Genomic DNA, 20,308 nt, shown 5'->3' with positions numbered 1-20,308 from the left:
GAAGGGGATTCTTGAGTTGTAATCCTCGAGTGGGGGGTGAATATATTTCTGGTGTGATAAAGAGTGAACTGAATTATTTTGTTACTTAAGAGTGGATTTGGGGAGTCGTTAGTGCTGCTCTCCAAGTATTTCTTTTTCCTTTCCGGTAGATGCCCCTTGACTTTAGGGGTGGCCACATGACCTGTATGGAATGTGAACAAAAGCGACGAGTCACTTCTGAGTGGAAGCTTTGGGTTTCAGTGAATGCTTCACCACTTTCTTCGTCCCCTGCCATGCTGATGATGCAAGTATGTGTCCAGATCGTGCCTGCATCGGCCTGCGTCCCAGAGTCCTCGTAAGCCCCTCAGCAAGGGGCAGAGCCCCCATAGGCCAAGATGAACAGAAAGTTTGAGCAAAAAATAACTTTTTTGTGATAATGCATGGAAACTTGGGAATCATCTTCTCAACATCACCTAACCTATGCCATTAGCATCACTTGGTCTCTGGGAGATACCCTGGCCCTGCCCCAACTTCTTGCTCCCAACAAAAGCTGAGAAGAGGCCCTTGCCATTGGTCTTTCAATTCACAGCAGAGACCCAGGCTGTCGTTTCATACTGACAGCGCAAGAACAGTCAGGAAAGAACAACCCAGAGGCTCTGGAGCCAACGTATCGTACTAACTTGGGACCCCACCACCTACTAATTAGCCAAATGACTGTGGGCAACCTATGTAACCTGTGTAAAACAGGGCTAGTAATGGTGTTAACCTGTTCCAGTCACTACGCCTGTGTAAGAAACCACCCCAAAACTTAATAGTGTCAAGCAACCACTTACTTATTAGGCACATAGGCTTGTGAGTGAGGAACTTGGACAGAACACAGCAGGCTGCCTTATCTCTACTCCCCACGCCTGGGGCCTCAGCTGGAAGACTCAAAGACCAGCAGCTGCAAACACCTGGAGGTTTACTCGCTGGTGGTCGACGTTGGCTGTTGCCTGAGACCTTTGCTGGTGCTGTCAGCCCAAAGTCTTACACACAGGCTTCCTTACAATATGCATCAAGAGAAAAAGCAGAAGCCACATCACCTCTTGTGACCTAGCCTCAGAAGTCCACACAGCATCGCTCCCACGGTATTGTACTAGTCAAGGCAATCTCCAGGCCCTGCCCGGGCTCAAGGAGAGGTAAAATAGACTGTTTGGAAGAGCATATAGGACCAGATATACTGCTGTGGCCACTTTTAGGAAGTAAAATCCACCACAATTCCTCAGTTAAGCCTGCATGAGTTAACACAATGAAGTACTTAGAACAGCTGACAAGTACGTGCTTGGTACTGACTTTTCCACTGCTCAGTCTAGCGCCATATGGCCCTGCCTCCCTGCCCCGCTTCCATTCTGCTTCCTCCTGGCAGCTCTTCCCTTCCATGGGGGCCCACTCCAAGGATCCCTTATCACAGATTTCAGACCAAACCAAGGCAACCCCAAGAAGGAATTAAGGAGCATGCTCTGAGTCTGCAGCCTCAACAAGATGTTCATAGTCTGATACAAGTAAAAGTTTCCCACAAAGTGTGAGGCATAATCCTTTTGAGGCTGGGCTATCAGAGGCTCAGGATTATCTCCTTTTTATATTTTCCTTGTAAAAGGCTTAAGAAGCTTTGAGGCCTTATGTTAGCCAAGATAAACTACCTATATATGTACAATTGTGCCTTTATAGCAAGAGATCTTCAAGAAAATGTTAAAACTGTTTAAAAGCAGTGGTAGGATTTTAGGTGGATTTTACTTTTTTTTTAATAGAAGTATATCCATCTGTCAAACTATATGGTAAGTTCTTTAGAGCAGACATTAAGATAAAGTGAAATAAACCTCTAAAAGGGAAGGTCATTCACAAGGGTGCTCACATCAGACTGAAATGACAGGATATCAGTTAATAATCTTTCAGTTTATGCATGAAAGGCCTGAATTGTTTGTTGTTAGCGGTGCCGTGTGGATTAGATAACACACACCTCCCTGGCATTGAATTACCAGTTATCAGAATGGTCCAGAGGAAAACAGGCTTGGCCAATATGTAAGCTGTTGAGTCATGTGTACATGAGCCTAGTGGCTACCATTTCTTCAAACCTTCTACTATTTAAGTTGCAAAAGAAGAGAAAAAGTTAACTTTATACCATGTGCCAAGAACCTTTGGTGCGTGGCTTGAAATCCAGTAAGTTGCTGCCATTGTAATTGATCTACAGTTTGCTGCTATGAAATTGGCTTAACTATAATCAAACTACAATCACTACTATCAAACATCTGGGTAGTTAACTAAATACAGCAGATCTATCACTGAAGTTAAATATCTAGAGCCAAACCCCACACCCTTGAGAACTGGCAGTTTGTCATTTACGCCATCCCTTGGCTCTGCTATGTACATTGTGTAATCATTATCAGCCGAGTTTCCCAGGCATTCCTGATGCCACTTAGCTTGGCTGGCTGAGGCTTTACCACAATAGATATGCCTAGAATCAAATCACACTGGGTTTATGCAATTCAGGCACCTACAAATACAAGATAATCACTAAAAATTATCTAATATTAATTAATGACATTTTCTCAGTGTCCTGGAGACATTTTTAAACTATAAGTCAAGGCCTAAAGCTAGCCTCAAACAAATGTCTTCTCACTTACCAGCTAAATTCCTGCCTACTCACTCTTCACATCAAGTATTCTTTTTTAAATGACTATTTTTGTTATTTTTTAAGAGACAGAGTCTCACTCTTATTGCCCAGGCTGGAGTGCAGTGGTGGGATCATAGCTCACTGCAGCCTCCATAGCTCACTGACCCTCCTGGCCTCAACCAACGATCCTCCTGCCTCAGCCACCCAAGTAGCTGAGATTACAGGTGCAAGCCACCATGCCCGGCCCATCAAGCATGCTTATATTTACCCGTATACCAGCAGTTCCCTTTTCAAAAGTTCCTAAAAGTTAAATTCACCTTTGTAATGTATTTCAAAATGTTGTCTCTAAACAACCAATGAGCATTCAAATGAAAATCTTCTACTTGCTCTTTGAATGTTTCCTTATGATACTTTGTTTTTTAACTAGAATTCCTTTGACCAGAAATGCTTAGCTCAGGTTGTTGCTCCTGAACAGGGACCAACAAACCACAGCCCGTGCATCTAGCCCACTGCCTGCTTTTATGAAGTTTTAATAGAACATGCCCATTTGTTTACATATTGTCTGTGCAACTTCTTCTGCACTATGATGGCACAGCTGAACAGCTCCAACAGAGGTCTGCAAAGCCTAAAATATTTGCTGTCTTGCCCTTTATAAAAAAAGTTTGACCACTGCTCTAGAACAACAGTCTCCAGAAGAGATGTTGGCTCAACATAAAAAAGAAAAAATAAATTACTATCTTACAAAATAGGGCTGTCATGAACTCCTACAAAGGACTTGAGTCTCCAGGGTCTGCCTAGCCAGCTGTTAGGGACATAGGCAGAACTAAGACAGGGAGGGCACAAGAGGACCACACCATGATAAGACAAGGACTGGAAGGAGGCCACGTGGGCACGAGACTCAAATTTCTAAAGCAGCTCTGCCAGGAGGGTTCTGTGAGTTCTTGCAAACATCAGACAATTTTCCCTTTTCCTAGCTCATCCTCCAACCTCACCATGATACAGCAAAAGCTGCTCAATTTCTACTTACCTCTAATGAAGGGACTCTAAAAATATAAATGACTACAGCAATGATGTTTTAGATCTTAGAGTTTTATTTTTATCTTAGAGTAAGCCTGGGTGGCTCTCGTTGGTCCACTATCCACCCCGTCCTGTACCCTTCACAGCAAGAAGAAACATTTGCTTTCGACAGAGAGAGCATCTAAGCCTTGGCAGCTGACTTGTAGTGGGTTAGCGTGCGGGCAGAAGGGTCCGTGGCATTGATCCACTTGGGCATCCAGTAATGGGTCAGCCAGTCAGCCCGGCCTGGGTAGTGACGTTCAAAGATTTGACGGTAGTAATAGCCTTCTTTGGTTTTAGGAGTGTTGAAGGGAAATTTCTGGGCTGCATTTGCCATCATTGTATCATCAACCTATAAAAGAGCAAAAATAGTTTTTTAAATGGCATGGAAAAACTTGTATTTAATCTGGTTTCACAAAGTAAACAAAAAAAGTTAAGATAAGGCATGGCTGCAAATTATACAAGACCCTTTGAATAATCCATTGCTTAGAAAATGCTAAAATAGGCCAGGCGCGGTGGCTCACGCCTATAATCCTAGGTGGGAGGATCATTTGAGCTCAGGCGTTCTGAGACCAGCCTGAGCAAGAGGGAGACCCTGTCCCTACTAAAAAAATAGAAATTAACCTGGACAACTAAAAATATATGGAAAAAATTAGCCGGGCATGGTAGCGCATCCTATAGTCCTAGCTATTCAGGAGGCTGAGGCAGAAGGAATTTGAAGTTGCTGTGAGCTAGGCTGACACCACAGCATTCTAGCCCAGGTAACAGAGTGAAACTCTGTCTCAAAAAAAAAAAAAAAAAAAAAAAGGAAAAGAAAATGCTAAAATATCCATAATATGTATGTGTAGCTGTAGTGATTTTTTTTTTTTTTTTTTTTTTTTTTTAAGATATGGGGTCTCAATATGTTGCCCAGGCTGGTCTTAAACTCCTGATCTCAAGTGATCCTCACTCCTTGGCATCCCAAAGTGCTGGGATTACAGGTAAGAGCCGCCACGTTTTAAAGAACATTCACATGCATATTTCTAATACTTGGTGGCTCTGAGTACTGTGCCTCGTAATGTCTGACACCCAGCAGATGCCCAAAAATGTGTTAAATGAAGGTCAGTGATGATTAGCAAGTCTCCTCTCTCTCTTTCAATTCTAGATACTACTTTGTAATCCCTCGTGCTACTTAATTTTTATGTAATTCTTATAAAAGAAGTATTGTTTATAGGAACTGTGAATCTTTCCTACAGACACAAAATATCCAAACTAAATACAAAATGGATAGCTAATGACAGCTCTGAATCCAAATTATCCTATCCCAAAAATGTTTTTAAAGACATCATACCTGATGTTCAACATATTCCTGTAAAATCTTAAACCAGGAATTCTTAACTGAGGTTATCCCGTCGCTGAAGGCTTCTTTTGGTCGCCAGAGAATCTCTTTGGGTATCAGATTGGAGTCCTCAAATGCCTCTCTCAGGAGATGTTTTTCTATCCCATTCTGACATGGAAACAGAAGGAGCATCAGAAAGAGTTAAAAATATAACCTGGGAGCAAAGCCAGTTTTTTACCTTGAGTTGATTCACCTACCTTTGGAATTCTCATTTCTGGTGGCAGAGACAAGTAATAGGAAGAAAAGCGATGATCCAGAAACGGGACTCTCAGTTCAAGGCTTAAAGGGGGAAAGAAGAAAATCCAAATCAAAATGGATTATGTAGTGACTGTCCGTTTCGGCTTTAAAGCAGCGCAACCAGCTTCTGAGTGATGTTAAGATCATAAAGTCACGTTTACAAGCCTCCTAATGACTGCGCTCCACCAATGAATGAATATAAAAATCTTCATTCGGAATAATATATATCATCTGATCTAGGGAGTAAAACTGTTTGAGACATTACTTTTATTACTTTCCTTTCTACAAACAGTTGAATTCATATCTCAAAAAGCAGAAAAAGATTCATGAGTGACCCAATCATTAAGAATGTACCCTAGACAGGGCACGGTGGCTCACTCCTGTAATCCTAGCACTTGGGAGGCTGAGGCAGGCGGATCGTTTGAGCTCAGGAGTTCGAGACCAGCCTGAGCAAGAGCAAGACCCCGTCTCTACTTAAAAAATAGAAAGAAATTAGCTGGACAACTAAAAATATATAGAAAAAAATTAGCTGGGCATGGTGGCACGTAACTGTAGTCCCAGCTACTCGGGAGGCTGAGGCAGGAGGATCGCTTGAGCCCAAGAGTTTGAGGTTGCTGTGAGCTTGATGCCAAGGCACTCTAGCCCTGGCAACAGAATGAGACTCTCGTCTCAAAAAAAAAAAAAGAAAGAAAAAAAAAAGAATGTATCTTGCCTGGACCTTTCTGACTCAAAAGTTTTTTTCTAGGTGAGACCATCTCTTCTCCTATTAACAACTGTAATAACAATTCAGTATTTTTTTAACCACTAACTGATTAATAATTCACTTACAATATGCAATATCAACCAACGTTCCACAGTATTTCATTAAATGCCATAGCATCTGTTCCCTGAATCCTAGTGACTGTAGTTAGGATAAGCAGATAGGATAATGACCAAGATTACATCCATTCCCCAACCCCATATGTAATCATTTCCTAATCTAAGTATGATTAAATAGAAGCAACGATTAATAAAACATTTAACGTCAGTTGTTTATCATGTACCGTAAAAGTCTTCAATGCTCCAACATGACCAGCTAAAACGTGAAAAGTTAGCCAACTAGAAATGATACCAAAGAAACCGGTTTCTTATAATCGTACCAAACCTCTTGCATCTTCACTGCCCTATCCCCTCAGGGTCACCATGGCACCAAATGGCCATGGCAGGTGCTCAGTACTCGTTACATGGAGTTCATAATCTTTACTTCTTTTAAATGGCTGCACCGGCCTTCCCTCCTGGTTGTGCAGATGTGAGCAGAAGGCTGTTATGCTTTAAAGACGGAAACCCCACCTAAAACAACCATTAGAAGAAGACCCCTCCCCGTGACCATGACAATACTTTGAATTTAGCCTAATTCTTTTGGTGCTAAGAGACAAGTTTCATTTTCTCTATAAAAGTCACCCTTTGCAACATATAGCCAACTGAAAAGAAAAAGCAAATCAGCTACTCATTGAGTTTTTTGTTTCTGTTTACAATTGCTTCTTAAAATATCACGTTACCCGTGGGCAGCAGTAGTTCGATCTGCACGGAGAACATCAAACAAATAGAGTTCCTTCAGAAGCCTCTCGCTCTCCTCCTCGGCTTTTTCAGGAGAAGGAGCCTATTTCACAAACAAATAGCTGAAGTTCCAAAAACACAAACAGCTTTGCTTTTGGCACACACAACAGTTTTCATTTCTCCCTCTTACCTATATTTCAATGCCAAAGGTGGGTAAGACAGAAAGCTAAACAAATTTAGGGAAGGGAGTAAGTGAACAGATACAAGCAATGCTTTATAAAACATGTTCTCCCTCCCACCAAAACGGTTGGCGTTAGAACAAATAAAATGAACACACTGTATAACGTCATAATTCCACTGGGGACTGAGAAATAGCAGAAAAGTGATTTTGATGCTTATCTAGTTTTAAAGAACAAAAATTATCTGACACTATTAAGACTTCTTTCCTCTCAAAAGAAATACAAAGCAGACACTATCAGATTTCCTCATATAAACTTAGAAGATACTCAAAATTTTACTGTAATACTGAAAGGGCAAAAGATAGAAAACAGTCAAATAATTCATACTTTTCTTAATACAGCACGAATATCCTTCCATTTTCAAGTGCTTACCTTGTGAAAATATATGTAACCCTGTGTAAGTTCGTCTGATCCCTCTCCAGAGAAGATAACCACGCTATCTGTGTTCTTCCGAATATACTTCGAAATTAAATACATACCTTAAATGAGAGAGAGAAATTAATGTTAATGTCAATATAAACATCAACCAAAAATGCCTTTTATTTGGTTTTCAGAAACAATTGTAAACTTTATTACTATATTGGACTTCACATTAATACAAGGTAGTTTCTAAAAGCAATGACCTTAGAAGCCATTTATACATACTTAATCCAAAAGTTATACTGTTGCAATAAAATAGCCCAGAATCATTCTATAATTTTATAAACATATCTTAAAATTCTAATGTTTTCAGACCAAGAATGTCTACCTCGAAATTTTGCTAAACTGAATAATGACTCCAATACCTAAAAATCATGCCTTTCATACTGGCATTACTACAAAAAAAATAAGGCTTTTGATAGTTTAGTTTTAATTTTGTTGGTTTTTTTTTCCCCCTTGCCACTCCCCATTTACCAGATTTCACGTACAGTTGAGGAGACTATATATTATTAAAACATGCCTGCCCGGTTCCTGCTCCACATCCCTCTAAACCAGTGTTTCTTCTAAGCCTTGTTTTTACCATCACCCCACCTAGAGAGCCTTTTTAGACCGTTTTTTGCCTAATCCCACCCCCACTCCATGACATTTCAATACTATAGATATCCTGTGTATCTGTTTGTTTACTGTGATACTTTGGAGGGCCATAAATCATTGTGATAATTAAGATTTTTGCTATCCTCCAAGGCAAGTCTCTTAAAAGAGGTATATCTAAACTAGCAACATATAAAGACTTAACAACATTGGATCAGTCTGATTTGGGGTCTATGTCTAATCTCCGTATCTATTTACAGGATAAAACTAGTGTGTTGCAAATTGATAAGGTGTATCATGAAATATTTACAACATACATCTACGATGAGCACTTCTTACAGAAAAGGCATTATAACATAGAACTATTTCCCCATTTTATACAGACTATATATAGCCCAAGAAACTTTATATAGGGAAATGGGGGGAGGAGCAGAAAACATGTATCTACTCCTTGGGGAAATATAAAGTGTGATACCATAATGTGGAGGCTGAACTATGTATTTATTGTTCCCTTCTCTCCAAAGAGATTCAAAAATTCTTAAATGGTCTTAAACAATTAGTAACGTAGGAATTTAATTTACATTCATTCTTGAATAATGTTTTTTTAAACTATTGCTTAATATTTTTCAAACCTTATATTTTTTAGTATTAAAAAAACTTTTTCATTCTCATAAAATACTTACCTACTGAAGCACGAACTGTTGTAATGTCATAAGTTTCCAAGGAAAATATGACTTCATCCAGGGCCTGAATGCCTTCCTCAGAGTTAAAGAGGACTTCATGATGTTCACTTCCGATATGATTTGCTACCTGATTATATAAAGAAATGTCCACATATTTGTTAAAGAAAAGAACTACCCTTGAAAATAAAACATGACATAAGTTCAAAAAGCATTATGAATTAATAGTGAAAACTAACAAGGCAAAAAAGGAGAAATGATTTCATAGGCCACTACCTACAAGCCCCAACCAGTGGATGGGTGGATGCAATGCAGTGGATATTGAACAGGGATTTCATTCTATTTTAATACATTGAATTTCAAACAATTACCTGAGTCAATAGAGCAGCAGAAGCAGAATCATCCTACTCGATTTTCATCCTAATAGTAAGTCTATTCTTACTACATAACAGGCAAAGACAGCACCTTACCTTTCTAGCAGCCAGTAAATCAGGGCTGTCTTCCATGCCAATTGCAAATGTCTGGAGAGCGTACTGTACTTGGGCCTCTTTTAGCTGCTTCAACAGCGTGGCAGCAACCAAGCTGGAGTCCAAGCCCCCTACGTGCAGGAAAGCAAGCATACTGGTTATGTGCCTTGCATAAGACAGGGGGAGATACGATATATATTCCTGCTAAACACCATGATCACAGTTTTATCATTTAAAATCCCCAAGTTTTGTAAACTGAAATCAACTTTAATAAGAGCAAAATATAACATATAACCTGTAACAATGGTAGCAGCATTTGAGTTGGTTAAAATCTCTATAGAGAATTCTAAAGAATGTTTACTACCTCACTCTTATACCAATAATATAGCAATAGTAACTCTAAGTTGCAGTATTACTATGAACATGAAATGCAGCTTATAAAAAACTTTTTAATCCTACAATGAAGGAAAGATTAATATAGTAAACATTTTACAGTCAAAACCAAAGAGATGGCTACAAATCATTTCATTTGAACACACATTAAATATAATTAGATTTTTAACTGACTTCACCTGATAAAAGACAAGCAATCCTTCTGTCTGTCATTAAACGCTTCTTAACAGCATTGTTGAAAAGGATCCGAAGGTTGTTCTTCACAGTTTCTATCTCAAAACCTATAAATACAGAAAGTAAATGAAACAGCTCTGTGACACCTGGGCTGACTTAGTTATTGAAATGAAATTCACAATCACCCACATCTGCCAGGACACCCCACTTGCTCAACACTGAAGTCTGCCAAATCTTAACATGTTATCTCCAAAATGAAATGGGAACTAGGTCTTGAAATCAAAATCAAGCAAATAGCATGAGAATATAACCTTTTTCCTCTAGGGGAGAAGGGAAGGGGATGGGTCAGTGGGTGTTGGTTACCTGGGAAGAGCTTCTCCACGTTGTCATAAAGGGCGTGCAGAGGTTCGTCCCTACAGTGATGATACTTAACCATTTCCACGGATGCAACTTTGCCATTTGGCTTTAAATCCAAAACTTCATAGTGTCCCGGAAGAAAAGGCTCCACTTTTAAAAAGGGAGTCGTGGAGTGCTTTAATGTAACGAGACCTACACATTCAAAAAGATACTTTTATTCAAATTAGGTAACACTTCATCATAACTTCCACAATTAGTTGATACCCTCTACATTCACATTTATTTTCCCTTTTCAATACAAATAAATGCCTATAATATAATAGGAAAAAAAAAATTTAATCCCCCAAACCCCTACCTTCTGTCTACAGGAGAGATGATAGAGGCACTGAGATGTATAGCAAAACTACACTGATTTCTAGTAATTCAAAGCAATAGAACTCTTGGTATTCAATTTCTTCTCCCTAGCTAGAATTTCTTGTCGTGGCCCGGATTACAGAACGAGGGATGAACACATAAACATAAAGAAACAAACAGACACACAAAAAATAGACACAGACGTTAGAAGACGGTTTAAGGCTGTAGCACCGTAAGGTGCCAGTCGTTTTATTTTTATACTCTCAGCCCGCAGCTACTTTTTGGTGTGTGACTTTTTTTGATGTCTTGATGTAACCTGTTTCATTTGTTAAGACTGATTGCCTAAGGGAGGTGAATGTTTGCATCTCAACCTCTAACCTCTTGACCTCATAGCTGTGTGTAGACAATGAGACGCCTTGGTTTGTTTGCAAGACTACAGGCTTTTGGCTATCAGTCATAGGGAACAGGTTATATGATCATCAGGCCGTGTGCGGACCTATCAATCATCAACAGACCGTGTGTAGGACCTGTTGATCTCTGGCCTCAAGAAGCATGTCCAGTTTCGCTGACTCTGGGCAAAAACCAATTTCCTGCCAAGGGGCGAGGGGCTCCTACAATTTCTCATCACGAAATTGCTTTCCGTAATAAAGCAAATAAATATAAAAAGAAAAGTAAGACACATTTATGAAGCAAAAAGATGAAATTCTATCTTACGATATCCCGGCAGTCATTTCTTTGTTATCACTGAGGTATTTTAAGAAAATAGTCATGGTTCCCAGTCCTTTAAACAGGCACAATGATCCATTCTTACGTACTTTAAAGTCAGATATTAAGAAGTTGGACATCTATCTTTTAACTAGTTGTTATATATTATATGTGTGAAAACTGTATAAATTTTCTCAATAAGTTTTCATGAACTAACCTGACATCACCATCATCTTTAACACAAAAATCAATGATTTATTGTAAATGGTAACAGCCTGTCTACACAGAATATGCCTCATGACTTAGACCATTAATCCAGTAATCTGTGTAACCCTGAATTCAAAGACCAGAAAAAGGACCCAGATTCCCTCATGGCTAGCAGAGCTCAAGCAAGTTACACAACCCGGGTAGGGAATGGGGGGTAATTAAAAGGTTTTAAGCAAACAGTACCCACGACCAGAAAAGGCTAAGGACCCATGAATAAGTCACTTGTAAAATGTGGATTGTTCCCTAAGGGATTTTCAAACATGATTTGGAAGAAAACACAAAACCAGGACAGTAATGAAAATCTATAGAAAAATCCTATCATTACCTTTAGCTTCTGAGCACACAGCCAAAAATCCATCTTCTGTCATGGCTTTAAACAAAGGTCTGACTCCATAGGTGTCTCTGCCCAGGAATACTTTCTTATTGGCAGTATCCAGTAAAATAAATGCGAACACACCATCCAACATACAAATTGTTTGCTCAATTCCTCCTTTGTCATAAAGATGAAGGATTATCTCACCATCCACTTTGGTCTGGTATTCAAATTCAAAATGTTGTTGCATCTAAAAGAACAGCAAACAAAAACGTTAAGAATCCTTGTGCATTTACCAGTAATTTTTTATTGCAAAGTTGCTTCAAAATTTCTGCACTCTATAATCATTTCATGAACTTTGGTGATTTAGAATCAAGGCATTATCAAACATTAGCTTGTTTCAACTCATGATTCTGCAAAATCTACACAAAATATAGCTGAACCTGTGAAAATTTTAGTTGCATTCTGATAAAAAGAAAACAGTGGCAATATATGAGAGCAGTACTGTGTGGAGGAATGAAAATGCATATTATATACATACAATGTAGGTAACATATATATTTACATATATACAGGTTGAGTATTTCCTCATCTGAAATGCTTAAAACCAGAAGTGTTTCAGATTTCGGATATTTCTTTTTTGGATTTTGGAATATCCACATATAAATAATGAGTTACTTTGGGGATGAGACCCAAATCCAAACACGAAATAGGATAAAGGTAATTTTATGCAATATTTTTCATAATTTTTTGCATGAAACATGGTTGGTGTGTATTGAACCATTAGAAAGCAAAGGTGTCACTATCTCAGCCACCCATGTGGACGATCTGTGGCTGTTTGGCATCATCATCATTCCTGACTCTGATGCTATGGATGAGCAATCATTTTCTCACACTTACTCACACATAAGTACCTAACAGTTAAAAATATAACATACCATTAATACAGTGAAAAAAATAATGTCTTCAGGGTAACTAAGCAGCACAGTAGCATCAACCAGAATACCTGTATCCGCTATTCAACAACAGCAACAATTAACAGCAGCAGAATTTCAGTCTCCACCTGTGATGCTTTTAATTATAAAATACTGTATTTTACTTTTTCAGATGAGAAGAAACATCAGAAGTAGTTGAGGAACCAGGAAGTGGGTCCTGTAGGGATGAGGAGGAATTCTGCTGGATGGCTTTTTTAAATGTTTCTTCTAGAGTCATCTGCTTCATTAACAACGGTTTTTGTCTTAGAAGTCTCTCTTTGATTTTATAAACTGACATGATTTCTTATTCTCTTACGCATGCACACTGCTCTAGCCCTTCGGGAAGCCCATCACACATTTTTACCATGTCGTCTATACCCTTACACTGCTGTCCGGTTTCTCCAACAGCTTCACTTTCTGTGTTATAAACATTAATGCTTCCTCTTTTCTTACCACTATTACCCGGGTCTTTTGGATGTTTCCACAACATCTTTACACCAAGAGCAAAGAATAAGCAAAAGTACACAGTGAGTAATACACACAGGTCTTCGCTCCATGCGGGGCATCGTGGGGAAGCTGTCATTGGCAGGCCCAGCCTGCACACGTGTGATTGTATTGCCCACTGTGAGCGTGCTGGCATGGGGAAACCTGGGCATACATGGAAAAGGTAAGTTGCGCCTGAAATGAGCTGGGAGGGTGTTTACATCCCTTGGGGATGCTGAATAAATTGTGTGTTGGACACGTGCATCTTGACTGCAACCTGTCACGCGAGGTCAGTTGTGGAATAGTCCATTTGCAGTGTCAGGTCAGTGCTCAGAAAGTTTCAGATTTGGGAGCCTTTCAAATTTCAGATTTTCAGATTAAGAATGCTCGACCTGTATGTGTAAGTTAAGAAAATAGGTTGCCTAGTTGCCATGACACTAAAACGTGTCTTCTGCAACTACAAACTTTTGGTTTGGGAAGATACTATTGGCTGAAGTTCCTCCAGTTCAGCCTCAAAGACCACAGCTTTCGAAATATAAAGCAAAAGGGCAAACATAATTTGGCACCATTCCCTGAAAAATAAATGATCTCATCACAATGATAGACACACAGTCCAAAGCAAACCTGCTGGTCCTCAGGGGTGGACTACAACTTCCAGTCCTTCACCACTGCAACGGTGGTGACAGACAAAATGGCAGCGGAGCTTTATTAGTCTCCATGCCCTAAAGGAACAGCAAAAAGACTGTCAATGTCACCACACGGAGTTACTGCCCAATTTGGTGGCTCTCCAGCACCACTGGCAAACCATAAATGTGAAAAAAGTCCTTGATGTGTTCTTCTTTCTTTGTACTTACACTCACATTTTTAGCTGACAATGGAGAATGAAGTTAACATACACAAAACCAGGTGGAAATCCTGGGTAAATTTAAGTATTTAAAACATGTTGGCTAGGCATGGTGGCTCATGCCTGTAATCCTAACACTCTGGGAGGCCAAGGTGTGAGGATTGCTTGAGATTAGGAGTTCAAGACCAGCCTGAGCAAGAGTAAGACCTTGTCTTTACTAAAAATAGAAAAAATAGCCGGGCGTGGTGGTGTGTGCCTCTAGTCCCAGCTACTCAGGAGGCTGAGGCAGGAGGATCTCTTGAGCCCAGGAGTATGAAGCTGCAGTGAGCTATGATGACGCCACTGCACTCCAACCTGGGGCAAGGAAGCGAGACTCTGTCTCAAAGATAAACAAACAAACATACTTTTAAACTTCAAAAAGTAAACCTATATGTATACATATGACCTCTAAATATGCTTCTCAGCCTAGCTCACTCCATAATTTGTGAAGCTGTTATCTCTAAACACTCACAGAACTGTCCAAAAATGGGCTGTGGCTGCCCCAGTGACTATGAAGGCACTACCTGGTCATCACCACCTGGTCACCCCTCCCTCCTCTGAGAGACTATCAGGGATGATCTTGTCACTAACCAGGTGGGGTTTGGAAACAGTATTCCGCTGACTCTTCTGGACTATGAAGGATAAGTGACACTAAAGCATTCAGTGACATTAGCAAGCTTCCCAAATCTACTTCACCTACCCCCAACCACCTCTCTTTGTCCGAAACCTTGCAGGTGATTTATTTGCAAAGGAGGCCATGTCTTGGCCCCAACCATTACCCCATTGCTCCTCTCCCTCATTCTGTCTCTCTCCACTCCCAGTTCACCTCTGGCTACACTTTATTAGTAGTAGCAAATTTTATTTTCAACAAAAAGGCTGGTGGGGGGAGCTTTGGAGTTTACGTTGCCGTATGCGTTACAAAAACCTAAAATTCATGAAAAGCATATATCAAAAGTTTCAAAAAATACCAAGAAACATCACAACCACATTCTTGAAACTTTACTGAAATCTGGCTCAAAACAAAGCAACAACAACAACAAAAAGCTATAAAGATACTCTTGGGACACTTAGGGAAATTTAAATATGAACTGATTATTAGGTGGTACTATGGACTCTTAGGCTTAATAATGGTATTGGTGTCAGGTAAAAGAGTCCCTATTCTTAGGAGATAAATGCTTACATATTTAGGGGTAAAATGTCATAATATCTGCAACATACTCTCAAATGATTCAGCCAAAGTATAGCAAAACATTATTCAATCTAGGTGCGCACTGCTCTGTTCTTTTCAGTAAGTTGGGAAGAGAGGTGATAAAAAATAACTTGCAAATTGTAGATTAAAAAGTTTCTTATGAAACACTAGCCCAATAATCCTGGATTGGAAAGTTCTTAGCTTCCCAGGGTCAGAATTTCTATCCCCTCACCCACTCTTAACCTAAGAGTAAGTTTTCACCAGACTAGAAAGCTGTTCCAATTGGAATGTTGCTAGAAGTCTTACTTCTTGTTGCGTTCTGCCAGCTCTCTGCCCTTTGGCTCTGAATAAGTATATAATCACAACAACAATCTCGGTGGCAGCATTATACAAAAGCTATAAATACACGCACCTCCCAACTATTACATTCTATCCCTTCCTTAAAATCCTCAAGTGCTGCCGCTCTTAGAATGGTATTCCAACTCTTTACCAAGGCTGCAAAGCCCTGCTTGATCTGGTCCCACCCACGTTCCCAGCCCCACCTTCCCCACCTGTCCCTCATTCCCTTACTTACAATCCCAGGGCTGCTTCCCACCTCTGGGCTTCTATACATACTATTCCCCCTGATTGAAATGCTCTTCTCAGCCTTGCTAGTTGATCCTTATCCATTACGTTGCAGTTCAAATGTGACTTCCTCAAGAGGCCTTCTCTGACCACCCTTCCTGAAAATGGATCTCTCATATTCAACAGATCCACATTCATCCTTTCGGAACACCTATTATATGCACAATGGTTTTCTTCTGTCTGCTCCCTAAGTAAGAACAAGCTCCATTAGAGTGCAGACTCTCTTATTCACCACTGTATCCCCAGCACCTACCACAGGCTCTAATAAATATTTAAATTGATAAAAGAGGAAAAAACATCCTAAGAGTCAAAGAAACTGAACTGTAATATCCATTATTACTTTTTTTTTTTTTGGTGACCAATTCATTTCACTCACCTCTTTGTGCATTGGTGCCCTATTTATATACCAAGAGCAAACGAGCTAACACACACAGAAAGTGCTTTGAAAAGTAAAAAACATTATACAAAATGTGCAATATTATCATAACCAACAAGCTCTGAAGTTTAATCACATCCAGACATCATCTGGTTTTATTTTGTTTACCTTCTTGTGGTTATAGATTTCACCATTGTAACAGAGCCACAAATAAGGATATTTCTTCAGTCGAATTGGCTGCATTCCAAACAGCTGGTCAACCACCGCCAACCGGTGAAATCCAAAGCAGCAGTTGGTGTATCCGTTGACATTCTCAAAACGAAAGGCATCTGGACCCCTGTGTGCAATCTTCATAGCACTCAGACACTGAACGGAAAGGCAGTCATCGCTGCCAAAAAGGGCCCAAATACCACACATGGCGCAATGGTGTTATCAGCTCTCTGTGGAGAGAAAAGCAGGCCAATGAAATATTCAATATCCAATCCAAGTCTTCATCAAATCTTGATTCCAGAAACTTACATAAACCACTTACTTCAAACGTTAAAATATAAACCATCTTATCTATAGTGATTTTCCACTAGGTTGGCAGGCACACAGGAGTAGAAAATGATTTCATTTATTTGCAAGTACTCAGAAAAGATGGATGACCTTCATATCCAACAGCACCTTAGCACCCAGCCAAAGTCTGCATCTCTAACACCTTAGGATTTGGAGGCCAGCTAGAGCTGGCAGCATGCAGGCTGTATTCTGTCTCTGCACCCTAAGTTTGCTCCCAACATATGGATACACAGGCAGGCTGGCTCCAATCTAACCGGAGATCCCAGCCCCACTCTCTCCACCCCAAAATCCCCAAAGCTCTCAAAGATCCAAAACACTCTCCAGATTTCTACAGTCTCCTCTCAGCTCTCCTGAACAAGTAAATGCCCTCTCTTTACCTGTACTAACTGCAGATAGAATACAGTGGGTAGAACAGATTATACACACTGCTAAAGTATAATAAATATTAAGATACACAGCTCTTGTGAGCATTCCAGGACTTCCAGCTTACTTCTAAGTGATTTATTCAAATGTGATTGAAGACAGTCTAAAGAGAAAAAGAAAGCAATATAATCTGATGATATCAGATATTCTGGCTTAATGATAAACAAAACATTTTAAATTGACAGAAGATACAAAATGTTCACTACCAAAAAGTCCTAAATGACAAAAATACTCTCAAGTATTCCTGTCTGAAAGCCAGGTCAGTTAGTAAGAAAGCAAAGAGGTGAGACTTATACAATAACATCCCTGAAAAACAACTTGGCTCATCCCTATAGGCCAGGAAGTAAATAAAAGTAATTCCTACATATGTTAATTACTTTCAAATAACAAATTCTCAACTGTGAAATAAAGGGGCCGTTTATTTGGCTGCTCACAGCTCAAAACAGCTATTTTATCAAAATATTTGTAGCATGGAAAATAACTATTTTGGTATATTTTTAAAAACGCCATTCTGCAGCAAATGCCCAGATTATTTGGGACAAACACTCTAAAGAAAAAACATATGTTCAAGTCACATCCACCACTTTGAACAACCCTTTGAGGATATTTCCTTTGCATCTAAATGAACCAAAGCTTTGTTTGGCCTTTCAGAAGACCAGATCAAAGTAATGACAAATGGTATCAACTCCCACACTTTGGAAATGAAGAACCACATGTCCTATGCTGTCCCTTCCATGCACCAAGCCAAACAGCCTATAACGAAAGATTAACTTTGAGATTTAGTGGGAAAGTTCACTGAAATTCAAGTGAGATGACTACTAATAAGCCCTGTATCTTTGACCACCAAGTAGTAATATGTTAAAAATGGGTTAGGAAAGTGCTCTGAAAATCAAGTGTGATCATCAGGAATCATTTAACTAAGTCTTCTTAAGGCTGCTTAGCAAATCCCAGCAGTAAGCCCACTACAGGAAACACACACTAACCACTAAATTGGAGGGGAAAGAGGGAGAGCAAAAGTGTGAAGCACACTTACTCTTCCAGTAGGAAAAAGCAAATTCAAACTATAACCTATTATTTTTATTGGAATCAGTCTTAACAGAAGGCAAAGGACCTACTTGCCACCCTTTTCCCTACTCCTGTTGCCTGTTCCCAGTAATTTTCATATTTCCTCATAAAGTTCTAGAGTAGTGCTGTCCCATGTGAGTCACATATGTAATTTTAAATATACTAATAGTCCCATTAAAAGAAAAAGGTGAAATTAATTTTAAGTATATTTTACTTTTAACATCATTCACCCAAAATAGCATCAACATATAATCAATATAAAAAATTACTGAACAGATATTTTACATTGCTTTTCCTATTCAATCGTCAAAATCTATTGTATTTTACACTAGCACATCTCAATTCGGACTAGCCAGCATTTCAAGTGCTCAATACTTACATGTGGCTAGCAGTTACGGAACTGGACTGAGTCACCAGAGAGATGAGCACTAATGAGCCACCTACCTTTCACTACCAAATAGTAATCCGTTAAAAATGGGTTAGGAAAGTGCTTTGAAAACAAGGGTGGTCATCAGGGAATCATTAACCTAAGTCTTCTTAACGCTGCTGAGTGAATCCCAGTATTAAGCCTGCTGTAGGAATACACACTAACCAATAAATTGGACGGGAAAGAGGGTAAACAAAAGTGTAAGTGCATTTAATTTCTATTCCACTTACCAACTACTTAAAACTCGCCATATCATCTTACTTTTGCGGTAAGATTCGGTAAGTAATCAACTCCTGGGCAAGTTCAAGCCCTGCTTTACTTCTAATTAATCTTACAGCAATGCAATGAATAATCATTTTTTTTTAAGTTAGTGCTTTTAAATTATTAGTCAAGCACCCAGGGTAACGGACAGTGAAGAAATAATGTCGGCCACTAGGCAAAATGAAAACTGTCCCTGTATTTAAAGTAGTAACATTAATCTGAAGCCAGCTCTATAATAGATACCTATTGGAAAAGGGCATGCCCGTTCTTTTGCTTTTTTCTGTACTTGGCCGCCTGTCTCCCTACGCAGATCTCGTCTTGATAGGGTTTGCTCAGCAAGTCACTCGTGGAGTCCTGCGGTCTACAGCGAGGGGTGGGGCGAGGGGAAGGAGGCAAGGTGAATGTGGGCCAGGTAAGGAGGAAAACACAGACACCGAGGCTTGAGGCGGTAACTGACAACGCCGGAGACCCTCCCTCCTAGACCAGGACCAGGCGACTGCACCACCGCCCCGTGACACCCGATTGCGCCCTGGCCACGTGCATGCTCTCGCTGGTCCGCAGCAGGGCCTCCGGACTGCGAATATTCCCACAGGCTTGGACGCCAGCTGGTAAAAAATGATAACATTTACAGGGGCTAACTTAGGCCTTCTCTCCGGCGCAGCCCGGCCTCCCGGCCGCGGTTCATTGGCTCCCTCTGGGGCCCAGGACACAGGCCTTTCCTCGCCAGCTTGCTCCCAGGTGCGCAACAATCGGGAGGCGCCCGCCCCGCCCTCCAGGCAGGAGCCGCAGCATCCGCGGGCGCCCCGGAACCGCGTCTGCCGGGTGCCAAGCCGCAGCGCATCCTCCTCCCGCTCCCGGGGCAGCCCGGAGGCAGCCCCGAGACACGCACGGAGGGCGCTGCGCTGGGAGGCGGGGGCCCGGCTTACCTGCGCGAGAGCAGGTCAGGCTGGCGAGGGCGGCGGACACGGATACAGATGGCGTGCAGGCGACCTCCGCTCACTTTGTGCACGCCACGCTCCTGTAATGCGTGCGGGAAGTTTCATCATGCCCGCGAGGGCCAACCAGCGCACGAGGGCGTGGCCCGTCCCGGTCCGGTGGGCGGGAACGGGGCGGGGCTGGGGCCGACGGGACCGAGGAGGACGCAGGGGTAGGGAGCAAAGCGGGGCTGTTCCCTTTTCAGTTCCTTGAAGTGAGGGTGCGCCGGTTTAGGGGTGCCCTCAGAGAACCGGGCAGGTGCCCCGTTGGTACC

The 20,308-nt window shown here is 40.8% G+C and overlaps 1 protein-coding gene across 3 annotated transcripts; it reads right to left on the bottom strand.

The window, feature by feature from the left end:
• Positions 1-3,282: 3,282 nt before the first annotated feature.
• Positions 3,283-20,049, bottom strand: ASNS (asparagine synthetase (glutamine-hydrolyzing)). 3 transcript variants are annotated; one of them, XM_069462654.1, is made up of 12 exons: positions 19,986-20,049; positions 16,494-16,765; positions 11,809-12,046; positions 10,164-10,349; positions 9,806-9,907; positions 9,237-9,364; positions 8,770-8,896; positions 7,448-7,554; positions 6,839-6,939; positions 5,261-5,342; positions 5,016-5,171; positions 3,283-4,037 (listed from the first exon to the last, which is right to left on the bottom strand). In XM_069462654.1, exons 2-12 carry the CDS (start codon positions 16,740-16,742, stop codon positions 3,828-3,830), a joined length of 1,686 nt encoding a protein of 561 aa, XP_069318755.1. In that variant the 5' UTR covers positions 16,743-16,765; positions 19,986-20,049; the 3' UTR covers positions 3,283-3,827. The 3 variants fall into 3 exon arrangements, with proteins under 3 accessions (XP_069318755.1, XP_069318757.1, XP_069318758.1); XM_069462656.1 differs by lacking the exon at positions 19,986-20,049 and adding an exon at positions 17,374-17,409 and having other exon boundaries at positions 16,494-16,763; XM_069462657.1 differs by lacking the exon at positions 19,986-20,049 and adding an exon at positions 17,374-17,409 and having other exon boundaries at positions 16,494-16,691.
• Positions 20,050-20,308: the final 259 nt, after the last annotated feature.

This window comes from Eulemur rufifrons, chromosome 29 (genome assembly GCF_041146395.1).
Source record: "Eulemur rufifrons isolate Redbay chromosome 29, OSU_ERuf_1, whole genome shotgun sequence".
Classification (NCBI taxonomy): Eukaryota; Metazoa; Chordata; class Mammalia; order Primates; family Lemuridae; genus Eulemur; species Eulemur rufifrons.
The sequence above is the reverse complement of the archived record's forward strand: the minus strand, read 5'-3'. Positions and strand labels throughout refer to the sequence as shown.

Coding starts and splice junctions, on each gene's coding strand:
- ASNS (XM_069462654.1), bottom strand. CDS start 16,742: ATGTGTGGTATTTGGGCCCTTTTTGGCAGCGATGACTGCCTTTCCGTT. Junction 8,897..9,236: donor ATTTACTGGCTGCTAGAAAG/GTAAGGTGCTGT, acceptor TTATATAATCAG/GTAGCAAATCATATCGGAAG. Junction 7,555..8,769: donor AACAGTTCGTGCTTCAGTAG/GTAAGTATTTTA, acceptor CTCTCATTTAAG/GTATGTATTTAATTTCGAAG.